Source organism: Nelumbo nucifera, chromosome 6 (genome assembly GCF_055504915.1).
Source record: "Nelumbo nucifera cultivar China Antique chromosome 6, China Antique-T2T, whole genome shotgun sequence".
NCBI lineage: Eukaryota > Viridiplantae > Streptophyta > Magnoliopsida > Proteales > Nelumbonaceae > Nelumbo > Nelumbo nucifera.
This window is the reverse complement of record NC_142654.1, coordinates 12354316-12373839: the sequence shown is the minus strand read 5'-3', so window position 1 is coordinate 12373839 and position 19524 is coordinate 12354316. Positions and strand designations below refer to the sequence as shown.

The following is a 19524-nucleotide window of genomic DNA, read 5'->3' as shown; positions in this document are numbered from 1 at the left end:
GGGTTAGGATTTTGATTCTTTAATCAAGTCTGTTTGGTCAAGTTTGCGTTTTGGATGATACACTCCATTGTTTTACGATACCCTCTCTCTCTCTATATATATAATTTTTGTAATTTGTCGACTACTTACTCCATATCTTAAGGGTTAGGATTCCTATTCATGTTTTTTTTCTTTTCTTTTTTTTTTTTTTTCATTCGCTAATGGACAAAGTGATACCTGAATACTTGTAAACCAAATCTAATTTAAATAAATGGCTTTTAGACCTTTAAAATGGGTTAGGGATTGGGCAAACCCAACTTATTCACATCCCTCCTAGACCAGCATTTTGGGGTTTGTTCTGTTTTGTGGTTGGAAAATGTGTGGTTCATAAGGTTTTTAAAACCAGACCAGACAGGGAACCGTTTTGGAGTCTGGTTCCCGGGTCGAATGCTCCAAACGGATGATCCACTTTGACAAAAATAAAAAACAAAAAAAGACAAAAAAGCCATTGTTTGGGTTGATGGTTCAACCTCCCGAGTCAATGATTCGTTGACCCAATCAACAGTTTTTGGCCAAAAACCAGTTTTGGGGTGAAACAGAACCCGGTCAGGTGACCAGTTTCTAATTTTTCCAATCTTCAGTCTGGTCCGATTTTGAAAACACTGGTGGCTTATCTTTGAACACACCATATGTGTCCTAGAACCATAGTTCTAGAACACACCATGTGTCCTCTATGGTGTAGTGTGGTGTGTTTTAGGATGAGACAGAACAAATGATTTGTTTTGCATTGTGGTGTACTTTTAATAGAATATGTTAATGTGTGACACACGCACAACATAAACTTATACCAATATCATTGATATGTTATCAATAGATAAATTTTCAACAATATGTTATACATGAGTCACATTTTACAAGTAATTAAAAGAAATTTTAAAATTAAATTATACAAATAATGCATCATAAAATAAATAAACATAATGAAAAATAATATAAATAAAAGTAATAAAAAGACTGATTAAAAATTATTAAAGACAATAAAAAATGATTTAAGTAAATCTAATAAAAATCAACTGAACATAATACAATATAACTTAATAATTAATTAAATATAATAAAGGTAATGAATAATTATTAAAAATAAAAGATCAGAGCTAAAAGAATTATAGATCTAAAAAAACAGAGAGAGAGAGAGAGAGATGAGAGAGAAAAGGTAAAACGATCAACTGGGTGTGGTTCATTTCAAAACATGAGAAATTGGCGTGTCTAAAACCAGCCATAACTTGCTTTGGAATATGCATGCCATAGGCTTAAACGAAGATTATTTTATGTTCTATTCTAGGACGGGCTAGGATGAGCATCTACCACAATTACGATTCCAGATCTCCTCTCCACGAGAATTCTGCCAACGCCTACCCACAATACACTACCCCTGTAAATTGGGAACATCTCCCCTTACATAATATTATACAGAGGATGAGATGTTCTCCCTGTATGACTGAGATAAACATGGACAGAATTCTCGTGGGCAGGAGATCCGGATTCCCACGTTACCCCGCCTTGGTCTTCCAATTCTCGCGTTTAGGTTTGACATGGATTGGAGGAGTGAATACAAGGACAATTCAAGGGATCCAAAGTTTGATTGATGGTCTGGATAATTGCCGAGATCAACCTTTATCCAACTCAAAGCGACTGCACTACGTACCTCCTCCTTCAATTTATAATAAATGCAAATGGATTTGTGGATGACAATGTCAGGTGGATCCGTGGATATTAGAAGGATGCCGGTTCATTATTGAATTTGATCTACGTACTACCCGTTTGGCAGTACATCGAGAGCCCACTTTAATTCAATCTTCTAAGAAAATCATTGGTTCTATTATTTGCGACGGTGTTTGGTTTTATTGCTGTTTATAAAAAAGAAATAGTGTTAGTTTTACACCAAATAGGTGTTTCCCTTGTAGATTTTGAAATTTTGTTTGATAAGCTGTTTATCAATAAAACACATTTCTCGAGTTATGTGAAAGTCACTGTGAGAGGGGATGTCAATGAGGTTTTCTCAAATGGTAATTGTTTTTTGGGAGAATGACAGTTCAGCCCAGGATAAGAATTTTTAGGCTTAAAGTACAGTTGGGGTAGGTGCTAGTTCGAAATTGATGTTAATTTACGGGCAGGCAGTGGTGCATAGAGTGGAGATATTTGACATTTTGAATGTTTGTAAGTCTGCCGTAGGATTCAGAAATCTGCACTGGACCTAACTGTACTCTGATTTTTATTATTTTTTTTCTGTACTTTTTATCTTATGTAAGGCCTAATGGCATTAGTGGTGCCTAGCTTTCATAAAGTAAAAAAAAAAAGGCTTTTTGTCCAAAATTTCGAAGGAAAATTCACACAACATTTTTTATGAAAAACGACAAGGACTAAACAGCCCCAATGTGGCCTATAAAATCAACATTGACAAGGAATTTGTGTTGTGGTGGTAGAAGCTTGGTCATTTGTGTCTCCGCTAGGATTGGTTACAGTTTTGAAGCTTGATAAAGATTTGCTTTGCCATCCTAATTGCTGTTAATGGACAGCGATTGATAATGTGATCAGGTTATTAGAATTTGCAATCTGATTCGACTCCCAATCCAATCAATATCAACTCGCTTTGACTCCGAAGCCAATTATTTTAGATTTAGATATTAGCACTTGCATCTGATCGAACAAATGCGAATTTATCTCATTTAATTCAAATAAAATCCAAGTTTTATGAAAAAATATTTATTTTACATATGTTTGTTATATAATTATGTATATATGCAAATATTATATACAATCATATAAAACTTATAACTAATAAATTTAATATTTTATATTTATACATTTCATATATATGTATAGGTTAAAACATTTTTTTTTTAATTTTTGCATCATTTTAAACACAATAAGATGGATGAGAATTAAATCCAAATCTGATCCTGATGTGTTGAATTGGGAACCAAAGTTTGATAGGCATAGTTTAAAAGAAATATAAATATAAATATGTACAATACAAATATATATGAAATAATACAAAATACAAGATTTTACACTACACACATTTAGATTTGTACTCCTTCTAAACTGAGCCATAAATGTTGATGTGGGTATAGCTGGATCGGATCTGATTTCAATTTCCGTAGGGCTGCAAGGCTGGAGTAAGCGCTAATTAGAGAGTAATTCACATGACAGCTTTTGGATTTGTGAAGTGAATCTGACTCAAAACAGCCCATCATAAGCAATATTTGTTGAAAACATGAAAGTCCAATAAATTAACTGTTTCAGCCATTAGAAAAAGGTGAACTTCCCATGAAACTTTTAACACATAAGAATCACCAGACACCACATAAAACAGCAGAACTGGAAATGCCACCTCCCCCAAAAACCCCCAGGCACATAACTCTATGCAAAGGGTGGTACAAAGCTTTGAAGTTCGAATATGTCCAATCAAACATGATTTTGATAGGATAGTCAAAATGTCTACATGAAAATAATAGTTAAACCATGGTTCCAAACACCGCCTGCCTCACAAATGAAAAACCATCGGTTTGCTTTCAAGTTAAGCATTCATGATAAGCTGTAAGATAGTTGCTGTCTGCCCTGATTGGTCCCTGGAAAGCAGCTTGGAAGACAAAGTGCTGAGGTCGGCAAACTGAATCTGTGAAACAATAAGTGATCAAAGTTTCTGAGGTGGTTGATTCGGGTTGGATATTCTGATGATTAAGTTAATGGAGCTGAGTGAGGGAGAAAGTTGATGGAGGGAGAAAGTTAATGGAGCTGAATTTTTCGTCAGACCCACCACCATGAATGAAAACATAGAAGTAAAGATATTTCCAATGTATGCCTGCAACATGCTGTGAGGAGGAAATCTGAACTTGTTAGTTATGTATTTGATTTCTTGGTTCCTCTTATCTTTCTACAATTTAAAGCCTTCACTTTTATTGGAAAAGGACGATTAGGATATAAAAAAAAAAAGTAAAAGATCCAATTGATCAGGTAGTCAAAATCATTCATTGGACTGATCTTCAACCCACCATTCTTTCATTAGACTATTAGAGCCATATTTGATATTTCATTGGTAATTTGCTTTGAAAAAAGAAATAGCATTATCCCCATAATCAAACTTCTTATCCAATTCATGACTCTATTAGCCCAGCTTCACCATGTTTTAAAGGTCTGTTAATGTTGATTCACACGCTTAAAGGGTTGAGGGTTCAACATAAGAGATCGGTTTCGGTATAAGACCCGTTCGAATAGCTTTTACAGCCTTGTATTGAAAATATTTCCCTACTTCTATGTTTTATTTAATTGGGAGATATTTCCTGCAAGACTATAAAGATTGCTGAAATGGACCTTGCACCGACTGAATCCGGTTTTTCAACATAAGATCTTCAAACTTTACCTTCACAATAGATCATATAACTGTCATGGTCATTGGTGGATTGTGATGTAAGTTGCAGCATGAGACGTCTCGACCATGAATAGGGCTTGGCAATAGTATTGTACATTAATTCCTAAGGTAGATTAATTCTAAATAATACAATCTTCCACAGTTTTGATTTGTGAATTGTGACTCACCACCTAAACTAGCATCTATAACTTAAATTCAGGGCCCCACTCATCAGACTATCCATTGCCACGTCATCTTGTCTTCCTCCTACTCCTACTGTCCTACATGAGTCGGCTTCAACATGTCTGCCTCGGAGAAAGCCGGGAGCCGGTAATCTCTGGCTTTTTTTGTCCATTAGTCCATTGCCTTTTCTTGCAAGGGACAAATTGGCCACCCTTCTATTCTATCATGGTTATGTTTGGTTAAAAACTTGAAATACACCATTCTTTGAAGCTTTATCTGAATATTTTTTTAAGGATTTTTGGACTGCAATCCCCTTCGAAAATCTGAATTACAGTCTCTTCCTAGTCCATCACTAGCCCCTCCCCCTCCTATAAATCGTATCCTGTTTATAGATTTGGCATTAATTCACAGTCAGGATTCAATCCACCCTAAGAGTGGAGCGATCTCAGGCTCAAACCTTAAATCCAATTCTTAAAGTTGGACTTGGGTTAAGCTAAAACCCCGCTTAACCCGCCCAACTTTCACCACAAAACACTTGGACCCATAACAAAAGTAAACCCTTAGGTAAACTTTTGGCACCTGGCAAGAATGTGGGTCCCAATTAGATAAGAGGACCCCTACATCTCTACGACTCTACCCTCTAAAAATAAGAAACGTGTACGCAGTAACGCAGGTAGCCTTATCAATTATCATCTCTCCACGTTTAATAGCGAGTTAATGACAATAGCATGTATTATAACTTGCATCCAAACAAGCCAGGTACCTGCTTCGATATATACAGATATTAGATTGATTGGTTGCATAATGGACCATTGAGGAGGAATAGAGTCCCCAGCCACGGGAGGTTATCTTAGCCCGGCCAGACATACAGCTTGGCTCTGGCGGCCGCAGGAATGAGTGAGATCAGCTTCAGTCAGTGCAACGTCCGTTCGAACAACTTTTACAGTCTTGCATCGGGAACATCTTCTTGCCTTACCTGGTTCCGCACTGATTGAATCCGGTTTCGGAGTGAGGAGTCACAATACATCCACACTTACGACATGCGCGAGCGTGTGCCAACGGAGGATTCGTCACGTGGGAGTTCGGATGGCATGAGAACTGGCGCCTTCATTTACGGTTATATAATAAGCAAGTACTCAGCCATCAACGCTTCCAATACAATGTTTTTGTCGTCATCGTTGTTAACGGGAATTTTATCTCTTTCTTGTTCCTCTCTGTACCCGTTATCGAATTGACTCAGAGCATTTGGGAGAAGCCAAAATGAACTGGCGGGGTTTCAGGGAACTGAGGCCTCTGTTTCACCTCCTCGTGCCTCTGTGCGTCCATTGGATCGCTGAAGAGATGACGGTCTCGGTTCTCGTCGACGTCACCACCGGTGCTTTGTGTCCTGGTCAGATGACCTGCCCTGAAGCAATCTATCTCACTGGCCTCCAGCAAACGGTGATGCACCATCCCAACTTTGCTTCTCTTATTCTTCTTTTGGGTCAATATGAACCGGGTTGCAACATTGAAGCTTCACAATTTAGATTTCTCAAGGATATTTCTAAGTTTGATTCTCCTACTCTTCATTTTTCTTGTCAAATTGGTGGAAATGAGGGTTTGGTGATAACTCTAGTCTACCAACTAATTATAATAATAACGATAATGTTAGTCTGGTCAAGAGGGTCATTTTCTTTTATTTTTAACTTTTTTTTTTTGTATTTAAGTTTGATTGGTCTTGGTTTCTTCTTCGTAATTTTAAACTCTGAGTCTTATGTGCAAGTTCTTAATGAAAAATTGTTCTGAGTCGAGTCATACCGATTGCAAATTTCGTTCATTTGATGATTGTTTCAACTTTTTGAGGGGTGTGAACCTCCTATAACTTTCGGGTTCATTTGGCAAAGTTGAACTTCTTCATGACTGTATTAGCTGCGGTATTAAACTTAACAGTCATTGGTATTTGCCGAAGATTCCTGTAATTGAAAAGTTGGGATCAAACTCAGCTCACTGGAGTTTAGAATTGTGGGTTCTGTGTTACGATCCATCTGTCCTATGTTGGTAGTGTGGGATGCTAATGTGAGGTATCCACATCAGTAGTATGGGATGCTATTGTGGGGTATATATATGTTTGGGTTCCCTCCCTCTAACAGCTAGCTTTTAGGGGTGAGTTCTCTAAGGCACATAACATTCTGCGAATAAACTGGACGATTTAAATGGAAGTATGTTACTCTCCAGTTCATAGTGAATTTGGAATTCTTCGTGCATACATGTATTGGAACTTCGTATCTAGGACATTCAAACTCCTGGTGGAAAGTGCAAGGAATTAATAGCAATTGCTCATATCGTTCAATTTCCACCTTTTGTTTAGATGTCAACTTGTCAAGCATTGACCAGTAGTGCCACTTCTAGGATTAGTTTCTCAAGTCTTAGCATCAGTTGTTCTATCTAGATGAAAAGTAAGTTGCAGTAAGGTATAAGACACATGAAAGAGCATTCATGTATCATTTATACCCAACTGAAGCCAAATATAATGCATGGTCTCTCCCGTTAGTTTCCTAAAAATGTTTTTCAATTTACAGATGTTGCACCACAAGTGATATTTAATCATCTTTTACTCTATATGCATTTTGGATCTCATTCTGCCATAACCTTTTTATTTCACTGCTTCCAATTTTCTTACCATTTTTAAGATTTATAAGTCATTCTCCACTCGTAGTTAAGAATAATCTCTTTTTATCTATTTCTTTTTACACTGAGTCTTAAGCATATTGGGACTTGTAGGTTGTGGGAATTTTCAAGATGTTTGTGCTTCCTCTCTTGGGTCAGCTTGCAGATGATTATGGGCGTAAACCAGTGCTGCTTCTTACTATTTCTACAACTATAATCCCTTTTGGTATGATTCTTACTTTGCAAAAGCTTTCTGTAACCAATTTTTACAAACACTCTAGATATTTTTTTTAATGAATTTTACCTAGGAGGCCCATGAGCATATGTAAAACACAATATTGAATCTTCTTGAAGAACTGATAAATATGCTAAGACGCATGCCAATTATACATGTGAGATCACCCAAAGGAAAACTATACATGTGAGATTAAGACAGTTTTGTTCCAATGTCCCTGCTATGAAACCTCCACTAAGCATCTTCTAGATGAGTGGTGCTGGAAGTGGGAGGCTAGAAGCTTATTCTCAGTCAGCTCCTTCACCAGGAACCTGAGAACCCCGGGAGAGTCATGTTTCCCTAGTAGATTGGTATGGAAATCTCTTATCCCATCAAAATCTTGTTTTCATCTGTGGCTGGAATCCCTAGGTAAATGCTTAACCAGGGGCAGTTTGATAAGAAGAGATATGAAAGTCCAAGATCAGAGCTGTGTTTTCTGTAGGGAGAAGTTGGAAACCATTGAACATTTGTTCCTTCACTGCACAACAGCCAAGGTAATGTGGATGAAGTTTCTGAAATCAGCAAATTTGAGTTGGGTCATGCCTCCATCTCTTAAAGAGTTGTTGTGGGTGTGGTCCCTTCCTAGAAAAATCCTATTTTGGGCGTATCGTATCCATATCAGTGCACCCAAATACACATAGATACACTGATACAAGCATATTTTTAAACTTTTAAAACCTTGGGATGATAGAAGGCTTTCCTCTAATCGTTATAAAATAAAATTAAAAAATAATAAAAAATATAATAGGTCATATTGATATGCACCAATACCCAACTTTGAGTGTCCAGTTTATTAATATTTTGATCCTTGCCTGGACTTAGCAAAAGAGGTGAGGCTGTTTGGGAGTTGATCCCAGCTGCAATTGTTTGGATAATTGGAAATTGGAATGAAAGGAATAAGATCTTTTAGCAGCAAGTTTAAAGAGGAAGAGATTTTGCAGCAGGTGGTGGGGAGAATTGGTTCTTGGGTTTCAGCTATGAAAGAGTTCCAGTTGGCTTCTGCTGCAGTCTAAGAGTGTTGGGAGATTTGATTGTATGTGTGATGTAGGGTGGCCTGGCTGTGGGGCCCTTTGGTAGGTTGTGTTGTGTTGTATTGTATTGTGCTGTATCTTCTTCTGAGCTTTAATAAAATTTACTTATCCTTTTCTAAAAAAAAGGTTAGCATCTTCTAGATGGTGCTCTATTTAGAATAGAAGTGATGCAATTTTATTTAATGCTTGTAATATACTATTCAATGTTTTAAAAGGTGCACCTAGGCACACAGATGAGGCGCATTTCAAGGCATGCACCTCGCCTGAATCCGAGCGCAACCCCTCTGAAAAGGTGCATGCCCAGTGCGCCTCAGCTCAATCACATTTACTCTAACAAAACCCCACCTTTTGCCAGTGTTGTTTCTCATCCTTCTTAATGTGGGACATTCATCTTCAAATAATATATGATTCCTAATCTTAAAATAACATGAACCACAGATAAAATCACAAAACCAGTCCCTTTATATGTTTGGGTGAATATTTTAGGTTTTTGTTTATATTGAATGGGATGCTGCGCCCAGCACTGATATAAACTGTCCTGACCCATACCCAGCCCTGGGCGAATATTTTAGGTTGTGGGCATAACCTAACATTGAATTGTTTGGCCTTGCCTCAAGGGACCCTGACAGAGGTGGGTGGACAATCTCCTAGAATTTATAATGGAAAATACTTAACATCACACTAATTACTTGAAATTATGCAACTAGGAGACAGATAAATAGATTGGAAGTTTCACATGCTTGAATTGTTGAGTAATCGAAGCACTTTAATACAATCCACATATGTTTGCTTTTATTTCTACGATTTCACTTTGAACATGTTTTATATGTCATGTTTATGTATTTTAATTTGAACCAATAGGCTTTTTTTTAAATTTATTTCTTTTAAAATTCAAGTTTGCATTTTTCTATATTTTTATTTTTATTATTTTTTGAATTTTTCAAAAATTTGCCCCTTGCTCTCACTAGAAGGCCCTTGCGATTTTCTTGCAACATGCATTTTTAAAACATTGATACTATCCATAAGCTCTAGCATGTGACTATTGACCCTAGAAGCATTTATTAATCATTTGTAGGTGAGTGATCCAAGTCTTCCCACTGACGTGCAATGCTTAATTTGTTTATTATGGTTGACATTTAAATTGCATTGGAAACCAGAACTTGTCAAAAACATCATAAATGTCAAATTCATCTTCAAAATCATGGCAGCATAGGGAGAATTATGAAGTTTGTCAAAGTATTTGATGACATATGAAGAAAATATAAACAAAGAAAATAGTTTAGTTATATTACTTATTGTATAAATAACTATATAATGTTAGCATAATAGGATATATGGCAAAAAATGCTTGTTGTTGGGCTGAGGAACAGATCATTGTCATGCATATTTGTATAAATGCATAACCAATTGTATATTTACAACTATTACCTCACTATGCATCATCATAGATAACACAGAGGATGTTAGAACCCAGATTCAGTCATCTCAGATTCAGGGTGTATAACGCAGAGGATGTTAGAACCCAGATTCAGCCATCTCAGATTCAGGGTGTTCAGCCAAGTAGCCTACTGAAAATATCTCGTGTAAGACCCTCTATTACCAGAATTCTCTCCTTCTTTGTCTTCTATCTTTGGAGGAAGAGCTCCCTTGAAGAAGCTCAGTTTTGCATTGCAGTCTATCAGAGGAAGTCCAAGTACAAATATCAACAACTACAAAATTAGACAGGATATCTTCTGGATTGTCTTCTTTACATTTATATGTTTACAGTTGTCAAATAATCTACTCAACTTCATATTCAATGTCACACCCTAGGATTTCAAGTTCTGACAAATCAGTTTCTTTATATTATTTTAGGAGTTCGTTGAGTATATAGTTTCTTCCCTTGTATATTGTAGAAGCAAAAACTTCAGAGAATAAAGATATCTTAGGTCAAAATAATTGATAAGTTTGCTTGCTTATCCTCAACCAAAGCAAACCATTTCATGGCCTAATATATTCTACAGTAGAGGATTAGGAAAGAAGTTATCTGTAGGAACCTAGGAGTATCTCCAATAGGTGATAAAATGACAGAGAGTAGACTAAGATGGTTTGGGCATGTATAGAAGACCACCAACTGTGCCAGTTAGAAGAAGTGATTTGTTACACATTGAAGGGACTAGAAGAGCTTGGGGTAGATGAAAAAGGACATGGATAGAAGTAGTAAGAAATGGTTTAATAGTGGATATGGCTTTAAATAGAACAGATTGGTGAAACAGGATTCATATAGCCGACCCCATATAGTTGGGATAAGGCATGGATGATGATGATGATAACCAAAGCTCCAAAAGCTTGAACTAGGGTGGAAGCACTGTTTAATTCACCCAAAAAACTATACCCTAATTAATTTAAATAGTATTTATAGGTCTTAATATCAAATATTCTGTCCTAATAACTTTATTATAAATATATTTTAGTCTTATATACTTCTAATTGAGATTTAATTAGAATAATCATATGATAAATATTTTTCTTGGAAACAGCCTCTCTGTATGTGCATGGGTAAGTCTGTGCACATCTATTCCTCCCCAGACCCCACATTGGCGGGAGCCTTGTTCACTGGACTGCCCTTTTATATAATAAATATTTCTAACGAAAGCATGTTGAGCCCATCACATGCCTATAGCTTGCAAATTAATAATTCTTATGTTTTTACTGTTTTTATTTAAATTTGAAAAGAAATATTCAAAACAAATTGTAACAAAATTATAGATAATCCACTTTTGTTACAATTCTATTAAAATTGGATATTCCTTTCAATACATCACACATAAATATGTGATCTGATCCATGACAGAGGTTGAATTCTATGTAACCCACATGTTATTCAGTTGAATATTTTGCTCTTGCTCATATGCATGATTTGCCTACATGCTTTACCTTAATGATGAGACTTGATTAAAGACCTTATTCTAGTAGGACCAATAAAATTACAAATCTATCCCAAAAAGAAAGGTGAGATTCCTCTGTTTTCCTTCTAAATATCTTCAGCTTTCTACTTTATAGTAATAAACTGTAGTTCTTCTCTTTTAGCTGCAAAAAAAGTATTGTTCTTTCATTTCTCTAAGTTCCTAATTGTATGATTTCTTGTTTTTGTTTTATTGTATTGAAACCTTTCTTGGAATATGTCTTATCAAAAGCATGGTCTTGATCAATGGGTCATCTCAGTTGATTGTGGACAAAAGTATTAACACAAATGTTCTCAATATTAGTTTATGGGTTTGTATTTTATGCATTTATATGTTCCTTTTTCTTCTAGTTTTCATGCTATGTTTTCATTTCAGCTTTGCTTGCTTGGAATGAGTCAAAGGAATTTGTGTATGCTTACTATGTACTTCGAACAATCTCATATATCATTAGCCAAGGGAGTATTTTCTGTATTTCTGTTGCATATGCGGTAAGAATATTTTCTTGATTCTGCTCATTGAAGAAGTTATCGATGTAATATAGATAATACTTCCATTTCTTTAGTAGGCAGATTTTGTGGAAGGCAGTAAGAGGGTAGCAGCATTTGGATGGATTACAGGTCTCTTCTCTTTTTCACATGTCCTGGGAAATGTGCTAGCTCGTTTTGTTCCTGAAGACTACATTTTTGAGGCATGTTGTCCTAAAATCCTGTTTATGTTAGAAAACAGAAAATAATTGCCTCTATCATTTTGTGCATTGTTTATCATATTGATGAAACTGTAATTTCAGGTGTCAATACTTCTGTTGATATTTTGTCCAGTTTATATGCAACTGTTTCTTGTTGAGACAGTCAAAAGAATTCCAAGGAATGAGCAACATTCATCTTGTTCAACTGTGATATCCAATGTCTTCCGAGAACGATTCAAATCCATGAGAAATTCTGTAAATGTTGTTTTGAGAAGGTACTTTTGTAAGCTATGACATGGCTATTCAATTATGTTCGTGCCTTGGTAACACTACTCTTTCTTTGACTGCATTTGCATATGACATGTGCACACACTTCTGCATGCAAACTGACACTCATGACTCAACCTGTGCCAACTAAGGTAGTTGGCAACTTTTTTATTTGGAAAAGTTTATATAAGCTGATAAGCATATCATGCATATGGCTGAAGTGCTGCATTTTACTCCTGTAGTGAAACGCTCAAAGGAATTGCTCTTGTTTCCTTCTTCTATGAGCTGGGAATGTCTGGAATCAGCAGTGTCTTACTGGTACATTCCTTTTCAGTTAGACAACAATCTATTCCAGTAAACCTTATCTGTGTTACTTAGATGGTGTCAATCAAACTTGATCATATTTAGAGATCATTACCATAGAGATGACTAAATAGTAATGCCACCTGAAATCCAAAATAGTTATAGAATGTTACCTTTGCAGTGCTATAATTTGATGTTTAGATAACTTCCTTTGCAGTACTATCTGAAGTCAGTTTTTGGTTTCAGTAAGAACCAGTTTTCAGAAATCCTGATGATGGTTGGAATAGGTTCCATTGTTTCACAGGTAATATTCTGAGACATACCAAGTTGCATATTTTTTCTTTAATTGATAATTTGACTCCTAAAATTGTGTAGCATTTCTCTTTTCAGTCCATTCTGATCAGTATCTTGTTGTCTTCCCTTTCCAAGTCCTTTAATCTCCAAGATCCAATTCATTCTTAGAAAGATAGGATAGTTATCCATGTACATCTTTTTTTTTTCAATTCACTATATTTTGTCAATATGCTATTATTTTTAAGGTTTTTGAAGTTGAATTAATTTCCGATTTGTATTCAGTTTAATTGTGCAAGGGTTTTGGTACAATGGTAAAATTCTGAGCTGACAAGTGTTTCCATGGACTTGTCTCCGAGTCCATGTTTTCTCATCTTGTTCATGTCCATGCAACATTTAACACCTATTTTTCTTTTTCTTATTTTGAAATGTTTGTTGTACCAATTGGTGCTTTACATGATCTAGCTTTTCCATATTTGATGCTTTCATCTTCAACTTCAGTATTTTAACCTTCCTTTTGTCAGTTTCAGTACAGCTAGACTGTCTTAAAATGGAATAATAAGCCTTTGCGTATGAGATTGACATCTTCAAATACCTTGAATGATGGCACTGAAAATTTGTAGTTGGCCTCCAGATTTTTGTGCTTCCACTTGCCAATCCTGTGCTGGGAGAGAGAAAGATATTGTGCATTGCCTTACTTGCATCAATCGCTTATGTAAGTTGCTCTGAAATTTTGTTTTAAATATTTTTTATGCATATCTTCAGTTCAAATGTTTAAACGGATTTTTCATAGATGTATATATTTTCCTCTGCAGGCATTGCTCTATGGTTTGGCATGGGCACCTTGGGTATGTTCTATCTGCTTGCTAAGCACATGATTCTATTGCTTCCCATTTCTTTTGTGAGTTAAAGCCAGCCTTCTTAGGAGTCAAAGAAGTATATTTACCACCAAAATCCCAAACCCTTGTTGAGGGTATCATGTCCAGGCTGTTCAATCTCATATACAGGGTGTAATTGTACAGTATTTACCAAGAATAACTTATGTACTGCTGGAAACCATTTGGCCAGTACAGTAATGACCCATCTCCACAAAGCTGACCAGATCAGGGGGTGAGACTGAGACTCCTAACCTTGTTTTCTACCCTAGTGGCAGTTCTGTCCATTATTGGCTGACCTCAAGCAATAGAACAGTTAAAATGCCTGGTGCTAGAGGCTAAACGAACAGGTGACTGTTCAATGGGTGTGCTTATTATTTAAAACACATTATGACATTAATTAATTTTATATATAAATTACTGATATTAGGGCCACCTAGGAAGTCATTTATCTAATCCTAATGTAATGCCTAGGAAAAAAAATTAAAAAACTGCCAATGGTGGTATATGCTTATGTATCAGTCACCTAGGAAAACATCCTTGACATCTGCCTTTATCAGTCACCTTGAAGGATACCTTATGTTTGGTTTGAAGGAAAAAGTAGGGAAAGGTAGGGAAACCTTTACAAACCTTGTATAGGTTTCCCTACCTTTCCCTACTTTTTTCCTTCAAACCAAACATAGCCTAAGGGTAGCCTTTTTTGTTCATTTGTTGAATCATAGAAGTCATCCCAATGCTTTCATGTGTTGACAAAGATTTACCCCTATCATGTTATCTAATCGTTAAATACATTGGTAAAAGTTTGAAACAGAAGCCAGTGTTCAACAACCATCATTTTGTTTTATCATACTAATGTGGTCCTTACAAGTTACAACCCCAACGTTCTAACCACAGGTACCGTACCTCAGTGCCTCATTTGGAGTCATTTATGTCCTTGTGAAACCTTCTGTAAGTATCTCTTATCTTGGAAACTCATTTGCCTCTTTTCCATAACTGCATTGAATAATATGCAACTATGGTTATCTCTTGTTTTAATTTTTGGATTTAATATCCACTATTGAATCTGTTTAATGTATTTTTTTACTTGACAGACTTATGCTGTTATCTCAAAAGCAACAAGCTCAGTTGATCAGGTTTGATTAATCCGTCTATCTAATAACCATCCAGTAGTCTCTGTTTGATAAGTCCCATAATAGGCAAAGATAACATCCTAATTTTCATACTTCTCATTTTTTGTCATTTAGACTAATTGATGGCTCTGTAGGAATATTTGTCTGTAGTTTTGGCAAGAAATAGATGTCCAGAAGTTTCATGCAGTTGATTTTGTTTTGAAAAACAGAATAATACGTATTGGTGAACACCCCCCCCCCCCCCCCCCCCCCCCCCCCGCCACCGAAAAAAAGAGAAAAGGAGGCAGTAGGTTTAGCTTCTCTCATTGTTGGGTTTCCTTTCCATTACCAAGTTTAAGCCTTACTCTTGTTCCAGGCAAAAGCACAAGGATTCATAGCTGGTGTTCAATCAATTGCTAGTTTAATATCACCAATCATAATGAGCCCATTGACTTGTGAGTAAACTATTTTTTTTTTAATATCTTCCTCGTTACTGGCTAATACAAGTGAAAGTCACCTTTTTCTGGTAAAAGGAATGAGGAGCTCATGTCTGTTGCTTACCCATCCTATCTGTTTCCAGCATGGTTCCTGTCAAGCAAGGCTCCATTCAATTGCAAAGGTTTTAGCCTCATATTTGCATCAGTATCCATGGTACTCTCTCTCTCTCTCTCTCTCCCTGTATTGTTACATATCCATGCACATTATGTATGTGTTTGGAACTGCGAGTGTTGTACTTTATTTGTTTGCAAAACTGAGAAAAGCAATAATGAACCCGCTTATTGACACTTAGGCACCACATCAGCAAAATAGTGAACCTGTTAGGGGAAGCGCTAAAATGAAGCTTCCCTCAATGGTAGGCGTACACATAAATCAATGCCTTCTTTTTCGAATCTCTATGTGTACGGATCTGCATAATGAGGGAATGCTGAAGTGGTGCTTATGTGGCAATGTTTATTCAGTAAATGCCCACGGTTCCAAACACATGCTATACAATATGTATCGGTTTTTGAACCCACTGATATGCTAAATAGGAGTTAGGACATGTTGCCACTTTTAAGTTTTGAAGGTTAATAATATGAGATCACATTGGCGCCCCACATGCACATCTCACCGCACATTGGCAACATCTCCCGTACTTATCATAGGGAGATGCTCCCAATACACAGGTGGGAGGAGTTCAGATCTGCACCCCACGTCCCACAGCACATCCCCGCTGCGTATTGGGAACATCTTCTAATGATGGCATCATCAGTTCTGATACCATCATCGAGAGATGTTCCCAATACACGACAGGGATGTGCTGTGGGACGTTGTGGGGCACAGATGTGAACTCAGGGGAGAGGTGCTGTGGGGCGCCAACCTAATCTCTAATAATACCCTTGCTAGAGATGTCCTTTCTCAATTCTTTAAACTTCAAAAACATTTTAACCTAAGATATCATTGCTTTGAATGGCAATGATGTGTACTTTTGAACCCCCTACCCCCCCCCCCCCCCCCCCTCTCTCTCACTCTCACACGGGGACTGACTAACTGGAAACTGGTAATTGTTGAGGTGATTGCACTGTGTTACGCGTGGCTGTTTAAAGAAGATGCTGCCAGGCCATCCAATTGCGAAGCAGAGGACAACAGTGAGACAATTGAAGCACCACTCCTCTCTTGAGCCCTGACCTGAAAAGAATCATGATAGCTCAACAACTACTGACCATGGAGCTACCCGTCTCTCAACATCAAAATGCCTTGGTTGCTCCTAATTGTATAAATGTATTGTTCAAGTTGTTGTGTTCTCTGCACTCTCAAGCCTCAACTTCATTTCATCTAATTAATTAATTATTTATTTTATCTTACACCATCCCTTCAGATCCCATTTTGCGCAGCTTGGATTCATTGACATGACCTCACCTAAGCCATATTGATATTCCTTTCACCAATTGACTTTTTGCAGAGCAAATACTGTTTGCCTTGTTCCTCCATATCCATATATACTCGTAGCCATAACGTTGTTTATTGAAAGTTTGAAACTTAAAAAGGGTGGTCCCATCTACCTCCTCCACCCACGAAACGACACCGGGGCTCCCTGGGCGTGGCCGTGGCGCCTAGCGGTAGGCCCTCTCAGTCAATTGACGAGAATTTCCTAACAGCTCTGCATGAACAGTTCTACACGTCTACAAATTTGTGGACCCACCCCATCACATTGAGAGAGGCCTACTGGCGTGCCCCAACGACAGTATGTGTTAGTCATTAGTGACAGTGTTCGGTGTATTAGTCGCTATCCCAATTCCCAACTCTATAAGCGCGTGGCTCATTACGCCGACGAATGTTTCGGCCTCTTCCAGGTGTTGACGTGGCCCCTCCTCCGTCGCCCGTAAAAGACCGTGTATTTTTCGAGCGTCCATTTTTGTGAACAAATGACTCGCGTACGGCCCACGCCGGCACCAACAACCGCGTATTATTAATTAACTCATGCGAAAACAATCCGGAAAATAAAATATAATAAAAAATTCCACGCTCGAGGAAGCTTCCACCAAACAACCACAGAAATTATCATTAACAGAAAGATTTATAAAACATTAATCTCTCGGCTTTTTTCGCATTTTTTTTTTATTTTTTACAGGCATGCCTCAAATTCAACCATCGCTACACGCCGGCGGCATCACACGACCGACTGCCAGACGCCGACAATCGCACCCACCCTTAGCGGTACCTCCGCTTCACAAACAAGCCCTGACCCCTGACCCTCCCCATTCACGACCGATCGAACAGATCCACGGTCCAGATCAAACCATATCGTATCAAGATCAAATCTTATCCAGCTTCTCGGCTTTGACGACGGGGTTCGCTTTAGCGATGGCCTCCCTCCCTAACGCCTTGAAATCGAAGGTACAGCCATGCTGCTCCGGGTACCGGTGCGAACCACATAACGTGATCCCGCATCGGCACTTGAACCCGGTCAGTCCGACACGCTTCCGACACGTTGCGCATCGGTTCGGCTGCGGAGCCGCCGAAGGTGACCCAACGGATGCCGGCACGGTGAGCGGATGATCCGCAGGGGTTTCGTTCGGAAGTTTTACAAGCGGGTGAGAAACGGGATCGGTTGACAGGGCAGCGGAGGAGGAAGAGGACGAGGAGGCAGCAAGGGATTTCTCGACGGCGATCTTGGCGGAGGATGCTTGTTCCTCCTTGAGGCGAAGGTCCCTGTAACATTTCGAACATAGATTTAGCGTAGCAGGGCTACCGAAGAATCCGCAGTTGTTGGCACAGAGACGGTGGCCCTCAGGAGCTTGGCATCTATGTTCTTCCGCCATATTAGGTTTTCTCTCCTTTGAACTCCCGTGCGAGGATTTTCGTTCTTCAGATCGACCGATCGATCGTTAAAAATCTCAGCTTTGTGACCAAATCCCAAACTGCACCCATCGAATTCATATTTGAAACAGAAATACATACACTGATTGAGACAGATTCAACAACAGATGGAAGAACAATCAAGGAATAAAAATAAATGCTTAAAATAACGAAAGAAAAAAGTACGGGATTAAAAATCGTTAAAACTGAAAAAGGAATAGGGAAGTGCTTTCAACCTGAACAACGAAAACCTGAAAATTTTCTTGTCTTCTGCGATTGGAAGGGGAGGAGGAAGAAATATAGGATGCGACGACGGGAAGATAGAAGCGGAAAACGCCTCTTCTCTTTCTCTGTGTCTCGAATCTATCTATTTTCTCCTCCTCTGAACCTCTCCCTCGCTTTATATATGCCTGGAGATAATAAACGAGTTAATAAAGAAAAGAAAGGGAAAGATGAAAAGGAGAGAGAGATAGAGAGAGAAAAGGGGAGAGAGAAAGGGGGTTTGGGTTAGGAGCGACGAATAAAGCAGAAAGATATTAACCCCGCATTTTCTTAATTTTAAATAAAATAAATAATTAAATATCCAGCCTGGATTATTTTAGTAAAATAAGAAAAAAGAAATTTACCATTGCAAATTACAAATTTACCACCCAGTTTGCTAAAATGCGGATTTGACACCACGTCCGTCCTCTTGTAGAAGTATAAGACGGCTGCGGGTCCCAGTGAAACGTACACGTGTCCAAATCATGTTGTTTGATGCTTTTGCGTCACCCTACTCCTACTGCTTTCGGCTCTAAGTATTATTTGGTTATTTATTAATAAAATAATAATTTTGGAGAGAGAAGAAGTGATCGGATACGAGTTGGCCTATCGAATATCGTGGTTGTGGCCTTGTGGGTACTGATTTGGAAATCGAAAATTCGAAATCCAAAAATCTTTTCCTGGAAGCAAACCCCAGCGGTATCTTTGAGCGAGGAAAACCCCCTCTGTTAGTTTTCTGATTCCCAGTTTTGCCCCCAAGATTCCCCGATTCGACGATTCCATTTCTTCCTTCGTTGATTCAATCAAATCCCTATCTCTCCCCGCAGCTTATTCGCGTTTATAATTCTAACTCCACGTCGATTAGGACACGTATTTAGTCAATTATGTTTCTAGCTGACGTGGCCTTCTCATAATGCATGTCTAT

The 19524-nt window shown here is 37.9% G+C and overlaps 2 protein-coding genes across 3 annotated transcripts; one reads left to right on the top strand and one right to left on the bottom strand.

Annotated features, from left to right (window-relative positions):
• Window positions 1-5475: 5475 nt before the first annotated feature.
• LOC104588294 (uncharacterized) lies at window positions 5476-16843 on the top strand. Of its 2 annotated transcripts, none has more exons than XM_088889370.1 (15): window positions 5476-5701; window positions 5814-6013; window positions 7334-7445; window positions 11845-11957; window positions 12035-12157; window positions 12257-12429; window positions 12664-12739; window positions 12942-13028; window positions 13650-13730; window positions 13831-13863; window positions 14785-14838; window positions 14982-15023; window positions 15376-15454; window positions 15580-15650; window positions 16552-16843. In XM_088889370.1, the coding sequence occupies exons 1-15, from the start codon at window positions 5614-5616 to the stop codon at window positions 16657-16659; spliced, it is 1440 nt and encodes a 479-aa protein (XP_088745496.1). In that variant the 5' UTR covers window positions 5476-5613; the 3' UTR covers window positions 16660-16843. The 2 variants fall into 2 exon arrangements, with proteins under 2 accessions (XP_088745496.1, XP_088745497.1); XM_088889371.1 differs by having other exon boundaries at window positions 5565-5705.
• A 672-nt stretch (window positions 16844-17515) lies between these two features.
• Window positions 17516-18716, bottom strand: LOC104588284 (zinc finger A20 and AN1 domain-containing stress-associated protein 4-like). The gene is made up of 2 exons (XM_010246153.3): window positions 18575-18716; window positions 17516-18400 (listed from the first exon to the last, which is right to left on the bottom strand). The coding sequence occupies exon 2, from the start codon at window positions 18299-18301 to the stop codon at window positions 17795-17797; it is 507 nt and encodes a 168-aa protein (XP_010244455.1). The 5' UTR covers window positions 18302-18400; window positions 18575-18716; the 3' UTR covers window positions 17516-17794.
• Between the last annotated feature and the right edge of the window lie 808 nt (window positions 18717-19524).